Source organism: Chinchilla lanigera, unplaced genomic scaffold (assembly GCF_000276665.1).
Source record: "Chinchilla lanigera isolate Chin_1 unplaced genomic scaffold, ChiLan1.0 scaffold00043, whole genome shotgun sequence".
Taxonomy (NCBI): Eukaryota; Metazoa; Chordata; class Mammalia; order Rodentia; family Chinchillidae; genus Chinchilla; species Chinchilla lanigera.
Window position 1 is genome coordinate 6,485,760 of NW_004955444.1, and position 19,033 is coordinate 6,504,792.

Consider the following 19,033-nt stretch of genomic DNA (forward strand, 5'->3'; position numbering starts at 1 on the left):
CTGAAGGGTGCTTCTCATTCGGACTCTCCGTCCTAAGCTAGGGCTCTGCTGCCGGGTGTTTGCACCCTCGCTGCCTTCCCCAGTTCTTCAGCCACTGCACAGCAGTCGCACCGCCCTGGCGTAACCAGCCTGAAACTAGCGGCTTCACGGAGAGCTTCTGCCGCCCTCCCGGCGTTGATTTTTGCTTGAAGAGTCAGTGCTTCCAGTGTTTGTGCATCTACACTGTGCTGCTTTTTCGGCGCGGTCACTTTTTCCTGTGAGACGTGTACCTTATATTGGTGCTCTTTCCAGTTTTGTCCAGGGTTCTTACAGTCGTTAGCTGCATGTGCAGCTCTAGGGCTTCCACGACTACTTGCAGAGGTGTTCCTCTTGTTTAATACGCTCCACGCTTTTGTTTACTTAATGGCTTCAGAACTTTTCTATTACATTATACAGACGTGTTTTGGACAGCTGAATGAACCTGGGCTGGATGGGAAGGTCCGACACCAGAAGTGGCTGATAGGACCTGGAGCTCTGGAAGGGGCACGGGCAGCCTCTGTTGCTGATTCTGGCCAGGGAAGTGCCTCGCCCTGAAGTGGGAGTTTGGAGGGACAGCACCCTACAGTTCTCTTCCGTCCCTTTCTCTCACCAGATTGTAAAACCCTTGGGGCAGTCTACATTTCCTGTGGTCAGATGAAGCTTCAAGGGCAGCGGGCCCAGTGTGGAGGTACCCCAGGAATGCTGTTGATTTTTGTGTGTTGATTTTGTCTCTTGGTACTTGGCTGAATTTGGTTATTCTGGGATACTCTTGGTGGAATTCTTTTGGGTCTGCCATGTGAGGAATCTGTCACCTGCAAATAATGATAATTTGACTTTTTACTTTACTATATGTATCCCTTTTCTTTCTTTCTCTTGCCCGATTGCTCTGGCTAATGTTTCAAGATCTGTAATGAATAGGCATGATGACAGTCAACATGCTCGTCTGGTTCCTGATTGTAGAGGGGAAATTTTCAGTTTTTTCCATTTAGTATGATACTGGTTTGTCATACATGGTTTTTGTTAGATTAAAATAAGGTCCTTGTACAGTTATTTTCTTCAGGGTTTTTTGTTTTTTTTAATCCTAAATGGATGCTTGATTTTGCCAAGGGCTTTTTCTGTGTCAATTGAGATGATTATGAGTCTTGTCTTTGCTTCTATTTATGTGCAAAATATTGATTTGCATATGTCAAACCATCCTTGCATCTCTGGGATGAAGCCTATTTGTTTTTATGTATGTATGTATGTATGTAAGTATGATCTTTTTGAGGATTTGTTGAATTCTGTTTCCCAGTAACGTACTGAGAATTTTTGGATCTGTGTTCCTTATTAAAGTGATTGTCCTATAGCTTTCTTTTTTAGTTGAATTCCTGTCTGTTTTGGAATAAAGGTAATGCTAGTTTCTAGGAGTGTTAGGCAGTACTCCTTCTCTTTCAGTTTCATTAAAGTGTTTGAGGAGTATTGGTGTTAGGTCTTCCTGAAGTTCTTGTAGAATTCAGTGGTGAATCCACTGGGTCCTGGATTATTTGGTAGGTTTCTTTATTACTGCCTCAATTTTAGTGCTTGTATCTTCTTGATTCAGTTTTGTAACTCATATATATCTAGGAATTTACCCATTTTTTTGTGGAGTCTCCCAGCTTATTGTAGTATGTTTTCAAAGTAGTTACTTACAGTATCCTGGATTTCATCAGTGTCCTTTGTCATTTTGCCTTTTTCATTTCTAATTACACTGATATGGTCTTTCCTTTTTTGGTGAGATTGGCTAAGGTTTATTTTATTTATTTCAAATAAATGCCAGTTTTTTTTTTTTTTTTTTTGGTTTTCCTCCGGTACCGGTACCGGGAACCGAACTCACGACCTTGCACTTGCCAGGCAGGCGCTTTTGCCACTGAGCTAAATCCCCAGCCCCTCAAAGAGCCAGTTCTTAAGACTCATTGATTCTTTGCATTGTTACTTTTAGTCTCAATTTCTTTTTTTTTTTTTTTAATTGGAAAAAGCTTCAAATAGACAAAACAGTTTATTTTTCTTGGCAGTTTAAAAATACATAACAATTTAAAATGAATACACATTAAGTTAGTGTTTTATCCTTATTATACAATTGTGATTAGAAGGAATTGCACCTTTCAGTTAAAATCTAATGGATACCATGAGTTTTCCTGGCCTATTTTTCTGATCAGAATTAGTAAATAAACATAATTTTCCTACCCCATGAACAGTGCTTAGAAAATTACAGTCTCATAGTTCACATAAAGGCCTTTAAAAACGTCGTGTCACAGGTTGTCTATGTTCAGGGTAAATAGTGGCAGCAGTCTTCCTAGGAAACATCTCTGGGTTGAGGGATTCAATACTAGTCTCAATTGCATTAGTTTCTTTTTGGATCTTCATAATTTCCTTCCTTGTGCTAGTGCTGGATTTGGGTTGTTCTTATTTTTTTCTAGGACCTTGCGGTGCGCCATTAGATTGTTTATTTGGGCTTGCTCTGTTCTTCTGATGTGGGCATTCATAGCTATAAGCTTCCTTCGGAGAACTTCTTCCATTGCGTCACCTAGGTTCTGATACGTTGTACCTGCAGTATCATTTTGATTCTGGGAAGTGTCTGATTTCATCCTTGACCTCTTCTGTGTGACCTGTTGATTAGTAAATAGTGTATTGTTTAATATCCATGTGTTTACATAGTTTCATTTAATCTTAGATTACTCCTTGCATTAGCAGGTGTTGGATCCATTTTCCTTGTTCACTTGTTTTTTTTTAAGGAATCTGAGTATATGGTCACCTGCGTCAGACCTTTCTTCCAGTTCTGACACTCTGTCCTCACATCGGTCACTTCTGCTGCTCATACTTGCAATAGAATTTTTTTTTAATCTCCGGGATTTCTGCTTGATATTTTCTCATGGATTGTTAATTCTTTGCTAAGCTGGTCATTCTTGTTTTGTGTTGCTTTGTTGAGCTCAGCTAGTCCTTTATTAGTGTCCTCTGCAAGCTCACTAATTATTTTATTAAACTCATTATCTGTTTGGCTGTATCATCTTTGACCTTGCCAGCTGCCTTATTGGTCTGCTTTTTTGTCTTTTTTATAATCTTTGTATAATTCAGCTCCTTGAATGTGCAGTGTATTAACCATTGTTACTCTCCTATTATCTTGCTTTGAAATTTTTTTTTCTCTTTAAAATAAAAAAAATTTTACCTGTTTGGCTTTTGATTCCCTCCGCATTGATGTCTGAAAGGCCAGCTTTCGGAAAGTTGGGAGTTCCTGGAGGCGTTTTGTTGCCATGTCTTCCATGTTTCTGTTGTGTGTGTGTGTGTGTGGGTGTGCTCGTGCACTGAGTTGGGTGTAACATGCACGCAGGGTTAAACGCGGGTTATAGTAGACAGACTTAGCTGCTCGCGTGGCGGTCTCTTTAGTGTCTGCTTTCCGGCGATGTGCTCTAGGTGTGGCTCACGGTAGACCTTCGCCTCTGTGCACCTCAAGATCCGACCACCTTGGTTATTTTGGAGAGGGGAAGGCGGAGTGTAATTCTCCCAGTGCTCAGTTCCCTGGAAATGAACTGCATGATTGTTGATGACACAAAGACAAACCAGATACGGGATACAGTAAAAACCGATTAGTAACAGCCACTATACCATCCTGGCCATAGCAACAATCAGCAACAATAACAGAGTCAGAGACAAACTGGATGTTGACCTATAATGAGAACCAATAAAAGCCAGGTGTGTGCATGCCTGTGGCAGGAGGATCGTTGCAAGTTCGAGACCAGCCTGGGCCACGCAGTGAGCTCAAGGCCAGCCTGAACTGCGTGGTGAGACCCTGTCTCAAAAGGACCAAAAACAAAATGAAACAAAAACAAAAACCAACCAATAAAAGCTACTGTAGCACCACCTTTAATAGAAAAGAGGTTTGTAACTATAGAGACAAAAACAAATACTGACACAGAGTAAATATCTATTAAACAGTGATGCCAGCATTAACAAGAGAAAGGAATTCAACAGTAGTAGCATAGAGTCCACTAAATATCTAGAGATAATTAACGCTTAATAGATCTAGAGTAGGGAAAGGGAAAATCAAAGAAGTAAAACTTGAAAAGTGAAAGATGAGGAGGAGGAAAGAAAAGTGAAATAAGGGATCCTCTTAAGGAGTAAAAGAAAATAAATAGAATTAGATAAAAAGGAACAGAAAAGAACAGAGAGTAAAGAAAAAAGGAAGAAAGACCTCAGATCCCAACACATTAGTAAGGAGAAAGAGAAATGAGTCCAGACAAGATTTCTCCATGTTTTTGAGTAACTAGTTTCTTTCCAGGGTCTGCCGGAATCTTCCAGAGGCGGGGGGTGATAGTGAATCACTGCGGAAACCCGTTTTGTCTCCTCATTCATGTTTCTGTGTGAGTGCTGGATCCCGCCCTGCCTTTCCGGTTGGATGTGGTTGGTCAGTGGTGTCTGCCCTGAGGCTCTGTTCGCTCCAGCTGCTCCCCGTTTGTCTCTCTGCCCCAAGTCATGGCTTTCATTGCCTAGCTTTATGGCCTATGGCCTGTAGGTTTGTGGGCCCTCTTCCCCTCAGTCCCTCTCCCCAGGAGCCCGGGTTAACTTTTTAGATGGTTCTGCATTGTGCTTTGTTTCAGCAGCTTCTCTGTATTTTCCAGTTTTCTTGTCAGCTTCCTCTCTGTTCCCAGATACCTACTTTTTTTCCTTGATCCAAGTTGTTATTTTCCAGGTGTCTGGATTCCAGGTCCTGCAGAAGGGTGTGTTTTGCTGCCAGTTGTTACTCTGCCATTTTTAATCCTCTGTAATAAATAAGTAAATAAATAAACATTCACTATACTTTTTGATCATCACCTGTATCTCCTCGTACTGTTTGGTTTTGTTATTTGCTTTAAGAGAAATAACATAAGTGTTTTCAGTTCATATGGGAACAAAGATGAGGCACCCTTTTATTGCTCTTTTTCTCTAATGTGCATTTATTTACCTGCCATGTAGAAAGTATCTTTCAGTATATGAATGGGATACAGGTAAATTTTTGGTTAACTCAACATGTATTGAACTTGAGAAGTGGAAGAGAACATAGAAATTGAAAAGGCATTGGGCCTGCCTTTATGTAGCTTATGTCTGTTTAGTATGTGAATAGGTAGATGTTTAGTCGTTCATCCTATATGTATTGAGTACACGTCATGTGGCAGACACTGTGCTAGGTGCTGGTGCGTCTTTGGTGACCCAAACTGCAGCCGTAGCCAGGAGCAGGTGTGTGTATAATCCCTCTCTTGGGAGGCTCAGGTTGAAGTGGGTGGGTGACGAGCTCAGGGGTTCTATACAGATCTGGGCAAGACCCTGTCCCCAAACAGAAATGACTGCAGCAACAGTTTTTGCCTTATGTGAACCTTGTATTCTTGTGGGAGAGAGTGATAATAAACAAGTAAAATAGCAGAAAAAACATCTAGGAGTGTGATAGGTGTTCAGGTATGGGATAGATTGGTTGGAAGAGTTTTGCTGAGAAGGTAACATTGGACAAGGATCAGAAAGAGGATCAGGAAGAGGATCAGTGAAAGGCGAGAGAAGGAATAGGTGAAGACAAAATGTAAAGATCCTGAATCTGGAGCACAAGGAGTTACACACTGGGATAGCGTGTAAGCAAGAGGGGAAGTGGTCAGAGAAATCATGTGGGCCAGGCGGCCCTCGCAGATGGTGCTGTGACGTTTATAGCCACTGTGTGAGAATTGAGACTGACTCTGAGTGAAATGGGAGAGGCTTCGCAAGGTGTTGAGAGGAGGAGTGACATGATCCTGTTTAGAGGCTGCTGTTGGCCAGTGCTGTTGAGGGCATGCGGCACAGGGAGTGTTGTAATCCAGTGGAGAAGTGCTGGGGACTTGCATTAGAAGATTAGCTTCGGAAGTTATGGAGGCCATGGTTTGGGCCTTCTAAAGGGTTGGAACAATAGGGTTTGCCGATAGATTGGTATCGAGTATGAATAAAGAGAGAAGTCAGTGAAAACCCCCGGGGGACAATGAATTGAATGCTTTAAGAGTGAAAGAGAAAGCGGTGACTGATTTAGAATGGGCTAAGGAGAGAAATCTGTTTGAACTGGTTGAACTGGACTTCGCAAGACAGGGAGAGTTCATGTGAGAAGTACAGGGCTTGGCAGAGGGACTTGGCCGGTGTGACATCGTGAACACGTGCTGTTGCAGTTGTATGTGCGGACACATGGAGGGCTGGAGATACAAGTCGAAGGGTGTTTGGGGGCTGATGAAGGGGGGTCCTGCACGGTGAATACCTTGGCTATTTAGCTCAGGCATCGGGAAGCACAGGAAAGGTGTCCGTAAAAAACGTGAAGTACTTAAGCTTAGTACTTTAATTCTTTTGCTTCTTTTCTTCTCTGTCTCCTCCTGATATTAGTTCTTTCTTTCTTTCAAATATCCACTATTTATACCTTCTTCCTCTGTGAGAGAATTCTATTTGAAAGAAATATATATGAAATGAACCCATATTAGCTTGTGACTATCTTGATATACTTATTAAACTTTTCAAATTAATTTTTATTGGGAAAAATGTGGTTATTTTCAAACTAGTAGGGAGAATATTTTAGAGGAAAGGAAATTCTGTGTTTGATCTTGAAGCCGTACTGATGCTGAAATCAAAGCTGAAAATACACTTGCCTTGATATAAGGCCGTTTAGAAGCCCTGGGAGAAAAGTCTGATGACTTTTCCTTTTATCCTCCTTCCCCCTCCCTGACCTGTACCAGGGTTCTTCTCCCTGAGTTCCTTCACTGTGGGGTCCGGTCTGGTTCTGCGGCGTTTCGCTCTGGTTTCTGTTGTCTCTGCTCTCCTTGCTCCTTTGTGTGGTGGTGGTCAGGCTTCCCATGGGGTCAGGTTTTCTTGAATAACGATTTTCAGTGCTGCAGGTTGTCTAGCATGTGAGGTGCCTGCGGAGGGGGTGTGAACAGTGGGCAGTGTCTCACTGAAGCTTTCTGGATGAAGCTGGGAGACCTGAGGACACGCAGAGGAAAGAAGGGTTACCATCAGGGGAACCCACGTCTCGTTGCTTGTGTCCAGGCGCGGCGTGCTGATGGTAACGAGGAGGGTGGGGAGCTGTGGCTACACGTTGGAGAACCAAGAAGAGAAGGCTGCGTGGAAAACTGCTAAAATTTCAACCCCTGCTTATTTTTATCAGATTTACCACTCTATTATACATGGTGAACTGATTTAGTTCTTACAGTATTACATTTTTTAAAAGTAGTGGGTTATATTTATTAAAGGTAGGAAAAGAAACATGCTCTGCAGAGTGAGTGCAGCCCAAACAAAAGTAGGAAAAGAGGGCCGGGGGTATAGCTCAGCGCCCACCTGGCAAGTGCAAGGTCTCAGTACAAAAAAAAAGTAAGAGAAATGGTTCACTCTGCAGGTTGGGAGCAGACCACGGAGCAGAGCGTAGTGGCGCAGAGCTTACTGATGGCCAGCTTCTGTGTCTCTCACTCCTCAGGCTGGTGTTGGATCTGGGCCATCCTATCAAAAACCTGCCGGAGTTCTTGCATTTTCTCATTGATGCCAGGTACAGGGCAGGGGCACAGGTGTCCTTGATCTTCCTGATTAACAGGTCCCCACTTGCCCGGCTGGCCAGCTACACCCTAATCTCCTGATGTGCTTAAATCTTCATGGGGTGTTGAGGGCGCGGATTCCATCTTCACATGGCTCCCTCCTGTGAAGGGGCTGGAGCCCTGCCCACTGGGCACTGTGTGCTGTCCCGCGGCCTTGGATGTTTGTCGCTCACTGATGAGGTTGAGGAAATCTTGTCAGAAGACAGGAAGAAGGAAGTTAGTACTGCTGAGCTGCCTGTTCGCCGGGAGGAACCTTGGTGGATGTGTCAGGAGAGTAACTTTATTATTAGAAGGAGTTCCATGGTCAGAGTTCCATGTGTCCTGTGGTGGGCAAAGCATAGCAAAGAGCAGTATTAGGTAAATTACTAAGAGCCATAGCCCTAGCAAGGTAAGAGTCAAGTTATATCATGTACAGATACAAATTCTCTGTGATGAGTGTGATCATTACGTGTATCTAAAATGTACCAATAAAATCTGATTGGAAGAAAAAGATTATCCACATTATGGATCGAATGAAGGAGTCTCTGTAAAGGTGCCCATCTAAGCTGTGGTGAATTCTGGGTCATTAGTGACTCTATCCAGAGCAGTACTAGAGTCTTGCTTTTTGAAGAGGAACCTCGGGTCTTTCAGGGGTTCACAGGAGTACCTTTCCTCTTTGGGGTGGTCTTTTCATCAGACAGTTGGGTTGGAACTGGCTCATAATTGCCAGTCCCTGTCGCCCGCCCCAAGATACGGCCCTCTCCTCTGTGCAGGTTCCAACAACGCTAGTCTGAGGTTGGCAGGGTTAGTGGGCAAGCTTTGCAGGCATTTTGGTGAGTGGCCACTAATCCTAGTTGTGTAAAAATCGTAGTGACAGTTTCCTGTGTGAGGTATAGCTTTGCACTGCATCCCTGGAGGAAGGACCAGTCTGAATGGTTCTTCAGGAACAGGAACTACGGCTAGGGTTTTGCGGGGTTGTAAGGCTGCGTTTCTTGCCTGTCAGCCTTTTGATTTCCTAAAGAGACATCAGACGTATTTCTTCGGTGTCTCTTATAATGAATGACAGCGACATGCTTGGGAAGACAGACTCTAATTTTACTCATAAATTTCTTCCTAGTAAGGGAGTAGGAGGACACCATGGGACAATGAGAAACTCTTGGTTAAGACGGGCGCGGTGGCTCATGCCTGTAATCCCAGCGCTGGGAGGCTGAGGCAGGAGGATCACTGTGAGTTGGAGGCCAGCCTTGGCTACAAAGTGAGTTCAAGACCAGCCTGAAGTACATAGTGAAACCTTGTCTCAAAAAGACAAAAACAAAAAACACAACCTCATGGTTAAACAGTTGGCCTTTGAATTGCTGTGTCAAAGCAGGTGTAAAGAAATTCCCACTCGGGCTCCCCTCAACTCCAAATATGGCTGTAGATCTAGCTGAGAGTTTTCCTGAGAAGGAAATTAAAACAGAATAATTGAGTTTGCTTACATATGTTGTGCAGTCACTGGTGCTTTTTCATAGGAGATAGAGATGTCTTGGGATGGGGGCATTGCAGATTGTCCTAGGCGCCATTTACCTAGTCTTTCATTACAGTGGGAGGTCAGGGTTTGGCTGACCTCCCTCTCTCTAGGAGCAGGGGAAGTCAATCTTCCAATGCCATGAATCAGGCACATTGACCGCCTGACACATGGAGCAGGGCGGGGGCCGTGGCTTGGTACAGTTGCACGCCCCGTGTCCAGGCTTCCTGTAGGTTCGATTGGCCCTGGGTTTTCCCTTGGCCTCCTTGGGTGTGTTTATAGCAGTGCCAGTGGCAACAGCCATAATTGTGATCTGGCTCTCAGCCCTTCTCCTCCTATCTAAATCTGGATCCCAGTACTGAACCCAGAAAAAGCCATGTCCAGCAGGTGCATCATAAGAGTCTGGGGGCCTATCTGCAAATCTGCCAGGATCTTTGGAAGATACTGGGTCTCCCTGGGGCTCCAGCTGCTGGTAGAAATGGGGGAGAGACCTATGTGATCCTGAGAGGCAGGTGGGCGTAGGGACGGGATCATCCATGGTGTCAGTTTCCTTTTCCCCCAGAGGCCTCTTTAAGAAACACAACTGTTACTCTGTTTGTTGAACTTTCAGGGCACAGGAAGGAAATAAGAGATATGTTACACTCACAGCAATGGTGAGACGAGATGGAGAACAGAAAAATAGTGTTGGAGAAATTGAGTAAAAGGAGGGAGAAAAACAGAAGTAATTTGAAGACTCAGTCAATCTTTGCCTCCCCTACCATCTAGACAGAGTTATTTGCTGATTAGCTAGTAATTTGTGCACATCATAATGAATATTTAGAGGAGGTGGAATATATAGTATTCATTTTCTTCTGCATATTGCACCTTAGGTGCTAGCATTGTTGGAGGTGAAGGGGCAGTCCTACCACCTTTTTTTAAAATAATGTCTCAAAATAGGTTACTGTGGTTTAGAATTTAGTTGATCTTTATGGGCAGTCATGGGTAGAACTTGAAAAACCGTTCATATAAATGTAACCTGTATTTCACCAGCAAAAAAGTGCATAGCAATTTAGAAATTTTAAGGGCAATTTATGAAAAATAAAATATAAAATAATCTAGATTTCCCCCCTTTACCACATAGATATTTGTACAGTTAAACTGGTACTATTGAGTTAATGAAAAGAAACAAAACAGTTGTTTATCTGTTCCTGGCATTAATTTTGGTTGGTTATTAATCAACACTTGTTATATGTGGAAAATACAGAGTTTTTGGTAGTGCAGAATTGTGCGTGTTAATGGAATTTTATTCTTCCTCAGGTCATGTTTACTGGTGAGAATATTCCTGTTCACCCTCATGTGTATAGCAATGGTCATATCTGTTTATCCATCCTAACGGAAGACTGGTCCCCGGCGCTCTCAGTCCAGTCAGTTTGTCTTAGCATTATTAGCATGCTTTCCAGCTGCAAAGAAAAGGTAGGAATTTTCAGAATTATTCTAGGTAATGTCTCTCCTTTCAGTTTAGGTAGAGTAATAATTTTCATATGTACTTATTTTTATTTGAAGGAAGAACTTGTACTTTGCCTTATAAAAGTACAGGGAATGTCATGATTAAGAGTAAAGTGGCGGGCTGGGGATTTAGCTCAGCGGCACAGCACCAGCATGGCAAGCACAAGGGTGTGAGTTGGATCCCCGGTACCGCAAAAAAAAAAAAAAAAGAGTAAATTGGAATGTTAAAGGAAATAAAACACTTGTGAAACAGAAAGTTAAATATCTCATGATTTCTTATATGAGAAACCAAAAATATAAATAAAGGGGAAGATAAAGGAGAGATGGTAGGAAACAGTGAAGTTGACTTTCTGGAGATTGGAAGGGAATCTGGGGAAGGGGAAAAGGGAAGTAAAAATGTGATACGTGTATATACCAGGTCCTCAAAACAAATGTAATTACTATATATTGCAAACATATACTAATAAAAAATAAATTGGGATATTATTTTTATCTTTCATTCCAAGAAGAAAATTTAAATGTTCAATATTCTATAAATGACTTGCTGTTTTGTTAAATTCATAAATCTGAATTTTATTTCCATCAGCATGCACAGGGTAAAGGTATATTAAAAATTCCTTTTTTCTAGATTTTGTAGTTGAAGGCCTAGAGACATTAAGTATAGCTCCTCTCTTTCCTCCCTCTGCCAGCTCCTATCCGTCCAGCCTTTTAGAAGATGCCCCAGAAATAAAGGTTTCCTTGAATGATCATGTGGAAGGAGGAGGGAGTCCACTGACCAGTAGAATTTTCAGGGCTTCTCCTGTGCAACTTTTTGAAATCCACAGATACTGTGTCTGGTGAAGGTGGAGGGAAGAGAGGCCAGAATGAAACACCGCATGAGTGGAGTTCCCAGCGCCCTTTAGACACCTGCGTGCTCTGTTCTGGTCCTCTCATGCTCCTGTTGGAGGGTTAGTGTGGGACAGTATTGATTATTTCTATATTTGAAAGCCTTCCTTTTCCCTGAGGCTTGCCTTTGTATTATTTACAGGAGATTAGGGAGCGGTACATGGGCATGTGTATTTAGCAGTTTTTTTCCCTTGTCCTCTAAATCAAACTGACTGCTGTTTGTTGGCTTGTTTATTTATTTACAGTGAATAAATGGAACTGGGGGTTGAACCCACGGGCACTGTGCCACTGTGCTGCGCTCATGGCTCCCCTGCTTTTAGGGACAGGATCTCACTAAGTTGCAAAGTTGCCCAGGCAGGACCTGACCTTGTGATCGTACTGCTTCAGTGTCCCAGAGTGCTGGTCAGACTGCCATTGTGATTAAATTAGTATGTATTTTAAATGGTAGGTTATTTAGAATCTGAAACAGATTAAGCCATTATTTCACTGAGTTTCTTGGCATGTCTGGTCTATAGGAGGTTCTTGGTGTTTGGTATAAAATACAAAGAAGAGAGTTCTTTGTTCAAATAAGTATAGGAAATAATTGGGTAAATTGTTTTTTGGAATGGTAGGGTTATGAGCCCTTAGTATGCAAATGTTATACATAAAAGGAAAAAATTAGCAGTTAAACTATGACACATCATTAATTAAAATTCACAGATGTGCAGAAAATAACACATCTTAGATGACATAAGGTACGTGCATCTAATATTGATACCACCTTTTAACTTTAGTTTCCTCTCTTTTGAGGTTTTTTTCCTAAGCTACATCGTAAGGCTTTGAGTGAGTTTTATCTCTAAAGGTCTTGGAAGTAAGTGTTACTCACTACTGCATAGTTTTTCCTCTCACCCACGATCAGTACATACATTTTCAACTTTCATGTGGACTGGAGAGCGTTCGGCAGTTGTGAGGCTTCTGTATACCTGTTATGCGTAATGATCATAGGAAGATGAAATGGTGCTTATGAAATGTAATAAAACTTAAAAAGAGATGATCACCAGTGGTATCTGCCCATGGTTTCTGCACGTGCCTTAGGGCTATTAGCTTTTGTTTACATTAAGTGTAGTGGTTTAGCATCACAAACCAGAACAGGACTGTGCTCTCTATGCCTCTTACGTCCTTTCACATAATAGGTGTTTGCTAGTAGTTTCGTTCATACGCAGTACAAGACTAAGGTCTCCACTTAAGGTACTGATAAGCTGTATTTGTTACAGAATAATTAATGTACTTAACTAAGATGACTTGGCAGTCAGAATTCCTGTGAAATATAAAATTTGGGAGAAAGTGTATTAGGTGTCTGTTACTTTTGCAGTTCTGAGTGCTGGGTGACACAGGTGCAGAGGAAATAAAGCAGTTATACATAGATTTCATACTTTTCAGGAGTTTTCTCCAATTGTATTAACAGATTAATCTTGAAGTGCTGTAGTTATAACATCTTTTGCCCTAGTGTTCTTTTTTAAAAATGAAACCACAATTAACTTGCAAGGCCGTTGGGACGCGCAGCGGAGATGCTGTTCATGTGTGTGAGTTTCAGGGGCGCCAGGTGTGCAGGTGCTTTCCTACCTGCTGTCTAGGAAGTCCTGCTCACCCTTGTTTTCTGGTTGGTCCTTATTTAAATACTGTCTCTTTTGATCAGTCTCATTGAGGAAAGGACTTTTTAAACTTTCATCTTCATTTGCTTAGCTAAACATAGTTCACTTGGGGCTGGGGATTTAGCTCAGTGGCACAGCGCCTGCCTGGCAAGCGCAAGGTTGTGAGTTCGATTCCCAGTACTGGAAAAAAACAAAAAACAAAACAAAATAAAAAACATAGTTCACTTAAGGTCAGAATTACAAAATATTTAAGAATGGGAGAAAAAGCAAGTTATTAGAATAATTCGGAAAGTAGGCAGCAAGGTAGCTAATACATGAGGTCGTCTGCCGTATGGTCTGCAAACCTTCGTTTAGTGGCTTCACTGTAAATTTGACATGTTACCACACCCTCGCAGGTGGCCGTGTATTTCCTGCATCTGGGTGGGAAAAGCCTCTTCCAGCATCTCCTTCCAGCGCTGTTGGCGGCAGCGTGCCTGGTCTGCTTCTCCTGCGGAACTGCCCTGAGTTTCTCACGTTGCATTCATCAGGGCGTAGAAACAGCGCAAAGGCCGTGGCGTGGCGGGAGTGCTGATTTATGTCTTCGTACATATTGTTTAGAAACACGGTGGTGGCGCACAGCTTAATGCCAGCACTCTGGGAAGCTAAGGCAGGGGGATCAGAAGTTCAACCCCAGCCGAGGCAAGTCAGCCACTTAGCAAGGGCCTGCCTCAAAAAAAAAAAAAAGAGGGTGTAGCTCGTGCAAAAGCCCTGGATCCAATCCTCAGTGCTGAAAAGAAAGAAAAAAAGAACCTGAATCTTTTGGTTGATCCTTAGCGATGTATTAAAGTGTGTATGTGTGGGGGGGTGTGTGTGTTACTTCTCTTTTTTTTGTAGTACTAGGGATTGAACCTAGGTGTTTGCACTGAGCTACATCCCCAGACTGCCCCCCTGCCCGTTCCCCCCTTTTTTTGAAGGCAGGGTCTCACTGATGCCCTGATTTGCCTAAGCTGGGATTGAATTCACAGTCCTCACCTCCTGGAGCGCTGGGATTGTGGCGTGTGCCGCCATGTGGCTCTTTTTATTTTTACTTATTCTAGTGAAGTGCTGGGGATGGAAGCAGGGCTAGACAAGCTTTGTACCACTGAGCTACACTCCTAGGCCTTGTAAAGTTTTACAAATTATTCTGGCTCCTCAGACCCTTAAGTTAGGTAGACTTTTCTATTTTAATTAGTTCACAGAAGTGACTATTAAATTACTTGGAGGGAGATGTGTAAAGAGTTTTGGCTTCATCTGTCTTTTTTGCTCCCATTTGGTTGTTAATTATCCTCTAGTGTTGCTCTTAGAACCCAAGCCAGAGCACACCCACCCAAACACCGCTCTTTAAAAACACAGTCTGAGTGTCAAAAGTCTGCATTTCCCAGAATATACTTACAGTTCTTAGTTTTTCCATGTTGGGCTTAAATATGTTAATTCCATAGTGACTCTGCTTAAAACCGTCTCCCGCTTAGTTATTCTAGCTTAGAACTCACCTGTTTTATCTCTTCTGTTGTTGTTGTTGTTTTTGGTTTCAGAGACGACCGCCAGATAATTCTTTCTACGTGCGAACATGTAACAAGAATCCAAAGAAAACGAAATGGTGGTATCATGGTAAGCAGTTTTAATTTGGAGTAACTATAGTATTTTGGTTTGAAAGTTGTATATCTGTTTGCTAAGACTTACGAAAACAGAGAGGATATTTGATGGCATATTTTTGTAATGTGGAATATATGCTTTAAAGTGCTGCAAGATATGTCATGGATAAGTTAGACTAGATTTTTGGTGGGGCTAACAAAGTCATAGCCATGATACAAATAAATACAGCATTACAGTCAGGGAGGTGATGGTGCATGCCTGTAATCCTGGCACTCTGGGAGACTGAGGAAGGAAGATCAATAGTTTGAGCCCAGACTGGGCCACTTAGTGACTTAGCAAGACCGTCTCAAAAAAGAACAAAACAAAAAAGGGCTGTACAGCCTTGGGTTCAATCCCCATTACTCACCCTGCTGCCTGTAATTACATTAACTGCTTTAACATCTGACACTACCATTTTATTACAGAAAGGAACTCCTTAGTATTCCGTAGCTCGGAATAGAACTAGCTGTTGATAAACTTTTCAGCACTCTCTAATGCTGACTTATATAGTTGAAAATATTTATGAGAAGTCCTTTATCTAAGATACTTTCAGAATTTACTTGCTTTTGAAAAGGAATTGGGGAAAGGTTCATAGGGTATAACAAATATAGAAGTTAATTCTTTAAATTAATATACAATTCACAGTAGAAATTAGTTTTCATAGAATTACAAATTGTATGTTACTAAGGTTATAGTTTCCCAAATAAAGTAGGAAGGTTTTTTTTTTTTCTTAATAGTTCAAAGACGTGTAATCCCCAGGTAAGCCAAATTCCCAAAAGGAAAAATGAAGTTTTTCAGACTAAATAAACCTCTTACAGTATATATATAGAAATTAGTTTTCCAAATAAACAGATTAAAAAATTCCTCTGTCTTTTCCCCTTAGTATAGATTAGCCATTTTAAAAAGTCACTGACTTCTAATTCACTTGAACCGTGACTATCCTAGTCCAGTTTCCAATTCCAGAGGCTCACAAAGTTTTTCCATTTATGGATAATTCTGGCTCCTGATTTACAAAGACCTTTCACATCTCAATATATTTTCTGTTCCCGCTTGAACCCTGAGTGCCTGAGTCAGCCCCTTCTGCTGCTCCCCCCTTCCAAAGGGGCAGACTTGTTGCAATCAGGGAGAGATAGTATTTCTTACTCATTGAGATGGTGGAGCACCTGTTACATCGTCCGCGTAAGGTAGCTTTGAATTCTTTCTTCACCTTTAAAAAGCTAAAGCATTTTGACTTCTGTTAACACATATTTTCTTCTCCTTTAAAAATTAAAGAGTATGAGTTAAGCAGTGTAAATAATAGCACATCATGGCATTGTAGTTGAATTTGGATAATCTTAATAAAAAGGTAATCACACTCACTCTTGGAGAGCATAGCCTGCAGCTTTGTTATAATGTTTAGATGTTAGCATGTCTTTTTCTACCTACCGGTTTTAATCCCAGGTGATCTCTATTCATCATGTTCTCCCTGTAACACGTACTTACCAAGAAATGTATACCCTTGAGATTCCTTAGCACTATCTAATTCTCAAAGGATTACAAGGAGAGACCAACTTCCATATGTGACCTGCAAACTAACCAAAAGTAGCAGAGTCAGGCCTGGGGGTGTAGCTTGTGGTAGGACATGTGCTTAGCATGAATGTGGCCCTGCATCCTCCACACCCCAAGACAGAAGGAATCAGAGATTGAAAAAGTCTAATTTAGGGTTGGATGAATTTGTCAGAACACTTAGCACTTCAGTTTCTAGAGGCCAAGTGGAGTTGCATGCCCAAGGTGCCCGCTCACACTCACCAGGTGTGGTGCTGACCAACATACTTGGGTCATGGTGGGCTAGAGCGCTTGTCAGATGTAAGCAGAGAGGGAAGGGAGTTCTGGTTTCTATGAGGGTCACACGCACGCTCCAGCGGGGATTCCTGAACGCAGCATGGAGAAGCTGTTTGTGAGACAAGACCTGAAAGTTATTTCGTCTCCTGGTTCTTTTAAGAGGCCTCAGCTCATACATCAAAGTGGAGCTGCCAGACACAGGGTTGGGTTCCTAGGGGAAAAAAGTCTTAAAGTTGTGGTCTTCTGCTTCATTATTTAGTAGAATGAGGCCAGTCACTGCTACCATATTGTTATTATCTTTATGTGCATCATACATTATTTGATGCTTTTTTTTTTTTTTTTGGAGACAGGATCTTGCTATGTAGTTCAGGCTGGCCTTGAGCCCACTTTGTAGCCCAGGGTGGCCTCAAACTTGCAGTGATCCTCCTGCCTCAGCCTCTCAAGCGCTGGGATTATAGGCCTGCACCACCATGCCCAGTGATATTCATCATACTTTATTATATTGATTTCTTTTGAGATTCTTTTGCACACAGTAATTATTAGAGTATGAAAAACAACTGTACTGGTGTTTGGGTAATAAAAATCTTAAAAATGTTGTACTGGTATGTGAATGTGCATGTCTTATTACTTAAGTTGACTGTCAGTGTGTTCTAGAACTCCTAGTTTCTGTACACTGAAGAATGACGGTCACCTCTGCATTGGAATGCAAATACCCCATGTTGCCAGTTAAGGGTGGGATCTGTGAGCTTTGACAGATCAATTGAGTAGAGAGAATGAGGTTAAAAAAATAAAGGAGTCTAATTAAAGGGGCACGAATAGGTTTGTGAGATAGACAACTCAGTTCAGCATACAGGTGGGTTAAGAAATTTACCTATGATTCAGTGATTCAGACCTACTGTCTTTCTTAGCAGATAGATCTGCATCTGGTTGAATGCACAAATTAATGAATTGATTGAAGCCCCAAACTTCTTTTTTTTCGTCTTGGTGAGGGGCGGGTGGGAAAAGGGCCTTCACACTGAGCTATATCCACAGCCCTCTTTTATTTTTTTGAGATGAGATCTTGCTCAATTGCCTAGGCTGGGGGCTGGGGATTTGGCTCAGTGGCACAGCTCCTGCCTGGCAAGCGCAAGGTCATGAGTTCAATTCCCAGTACCGGAAAAAACAAAACAAACAAAACAAGAATTGCCTAGGCTGGATTCAAATTGTGCTACTGTTGCCTCAGCCTCTCAGGAGTGCTGGGAGTGCAGGTGTGTGCACTACACCCTGCTCCAGGGCTGTGTATTATTAAACATACACAATAAATACTCGTTTTTGTTTTAATTTCTGTTTGTATTTCTTTTTACTTTATTTTAAAGAGAAAAAATAGAATTTCAAAGCAGGCAGTTGGAGAGAAGTAACAATAATTAATACATTGCATATTATTTTAATCTTTGTAGTAGTTATTCAGAGTACAACATATATGCATGAAATATTGCCCAAATAATATTAGCACCTTTCTTTTCATTGAACTAAGAGAAACTAGCTATATAACTAGCTTAACTATCTTGTATATATATTTTTTTCTTTTTTCTTCCCTTCCTTTCTCCTTTCCCCCATCACAGCGTCTCTTTTCTTTTGAACAGTTTCTTCCCAACTCACAGTATCTATTGTACATTTTGGTGTTTCTCACTCTAGTGAGACAATATGATGTTTAGACATGTAGGCCTGGTTAATTTCACTTATGAGTATGATCTCAAGTTGTACCCACTTATAAAAGTTTCAAGTTCCTCCTTCTTTATGGTGAGCAGTACTCCACTATATGCAGAAACACATCTTCTTTATCCATTCCTCAGTTAATGGGCATTGGGCTGTTTCCAAGATTGAACGGTTATAAATTGTGCTACATGGGTGCATATATCTGTGGTGCGACTGTTCGTATTTTGAGACAGAGTCTCGCTGTGTAGTTCAAATGGGCCTTGAACTCAATATGTATCCCAGGTGTACTTCGAACTTGCTGGGATCCTCCTGCGTCAGCTGTCCGGCTGCTGGGACTCACAGGCGTGTGCTGCCACACCAAGCACAATTCCTGATAAAAGCACAAAGTATCTTTTTATTAGGCCATAAAAATATTTCAGTGATTTAGATTTAGAATAGATTTAGAATCTATTAATAATGACCATGTTGTTCCTGGGGTCATCATTAAGAATGTTCAATTTAGTTTAATAAGTCATTGCTTTCCACAGAGGAGAGTACAGATCTATGATTCTTGAAGCACTCTCCTTAAAGTGATAGAAAATGAACAGTGGTCAGTTATACACTCTGACTCCTACTGAGTATTGCCCTCAGAAACCTAGGGTTATAGGAGATAAATTGGTAGAGTGTTTAGATAGCTTATCTACTTAATAATGTCCCCTTCCTCCCTCCCCACTCCATGTGCGTCCCTCCCAAAGCTGCAGGCGTGACTGAGGAAGACAACCACCCCTAACAGAGGAGGTGTAAGAGTAGCT

General features: G+C 41.8%; 1 protein-coding gene across 7 annotated transcripts in view; it reads left to right on the forward strand.

Annotated features, from left to right (window-relative positions):
- Ube2w (ubiquitin-conjugating enzyme E2W (putative)) overlaps nucleotides 1-19,033 on the forward strand; it is an 82,677-nt gene that overhangs the window by 31,717 nt on the left and 31,927 nt on the right. For 6 of the 7 annotated variants that reach the window (XM_013518168.1, XM_013518167.1, XM_013518164.1 and 3 more), the window contains exons 4-5: nucleotides 10,372-10,527; nucleotides 14,627-14,702. In XM_013518168.1, coding sequence (XP_013373622.1) covers nucleotides 10,372-10,527; nucleotides 14,627-14,702 — 232 coding nt within the window. The remainder of the gene's footprint in view (nucleotides 1-10,371; nucleotides 10,528-14,626; nucleotides 14,703-19,033) is intronic. The other variant, XM_013518169.1, reaches the window with a different exon arrangement.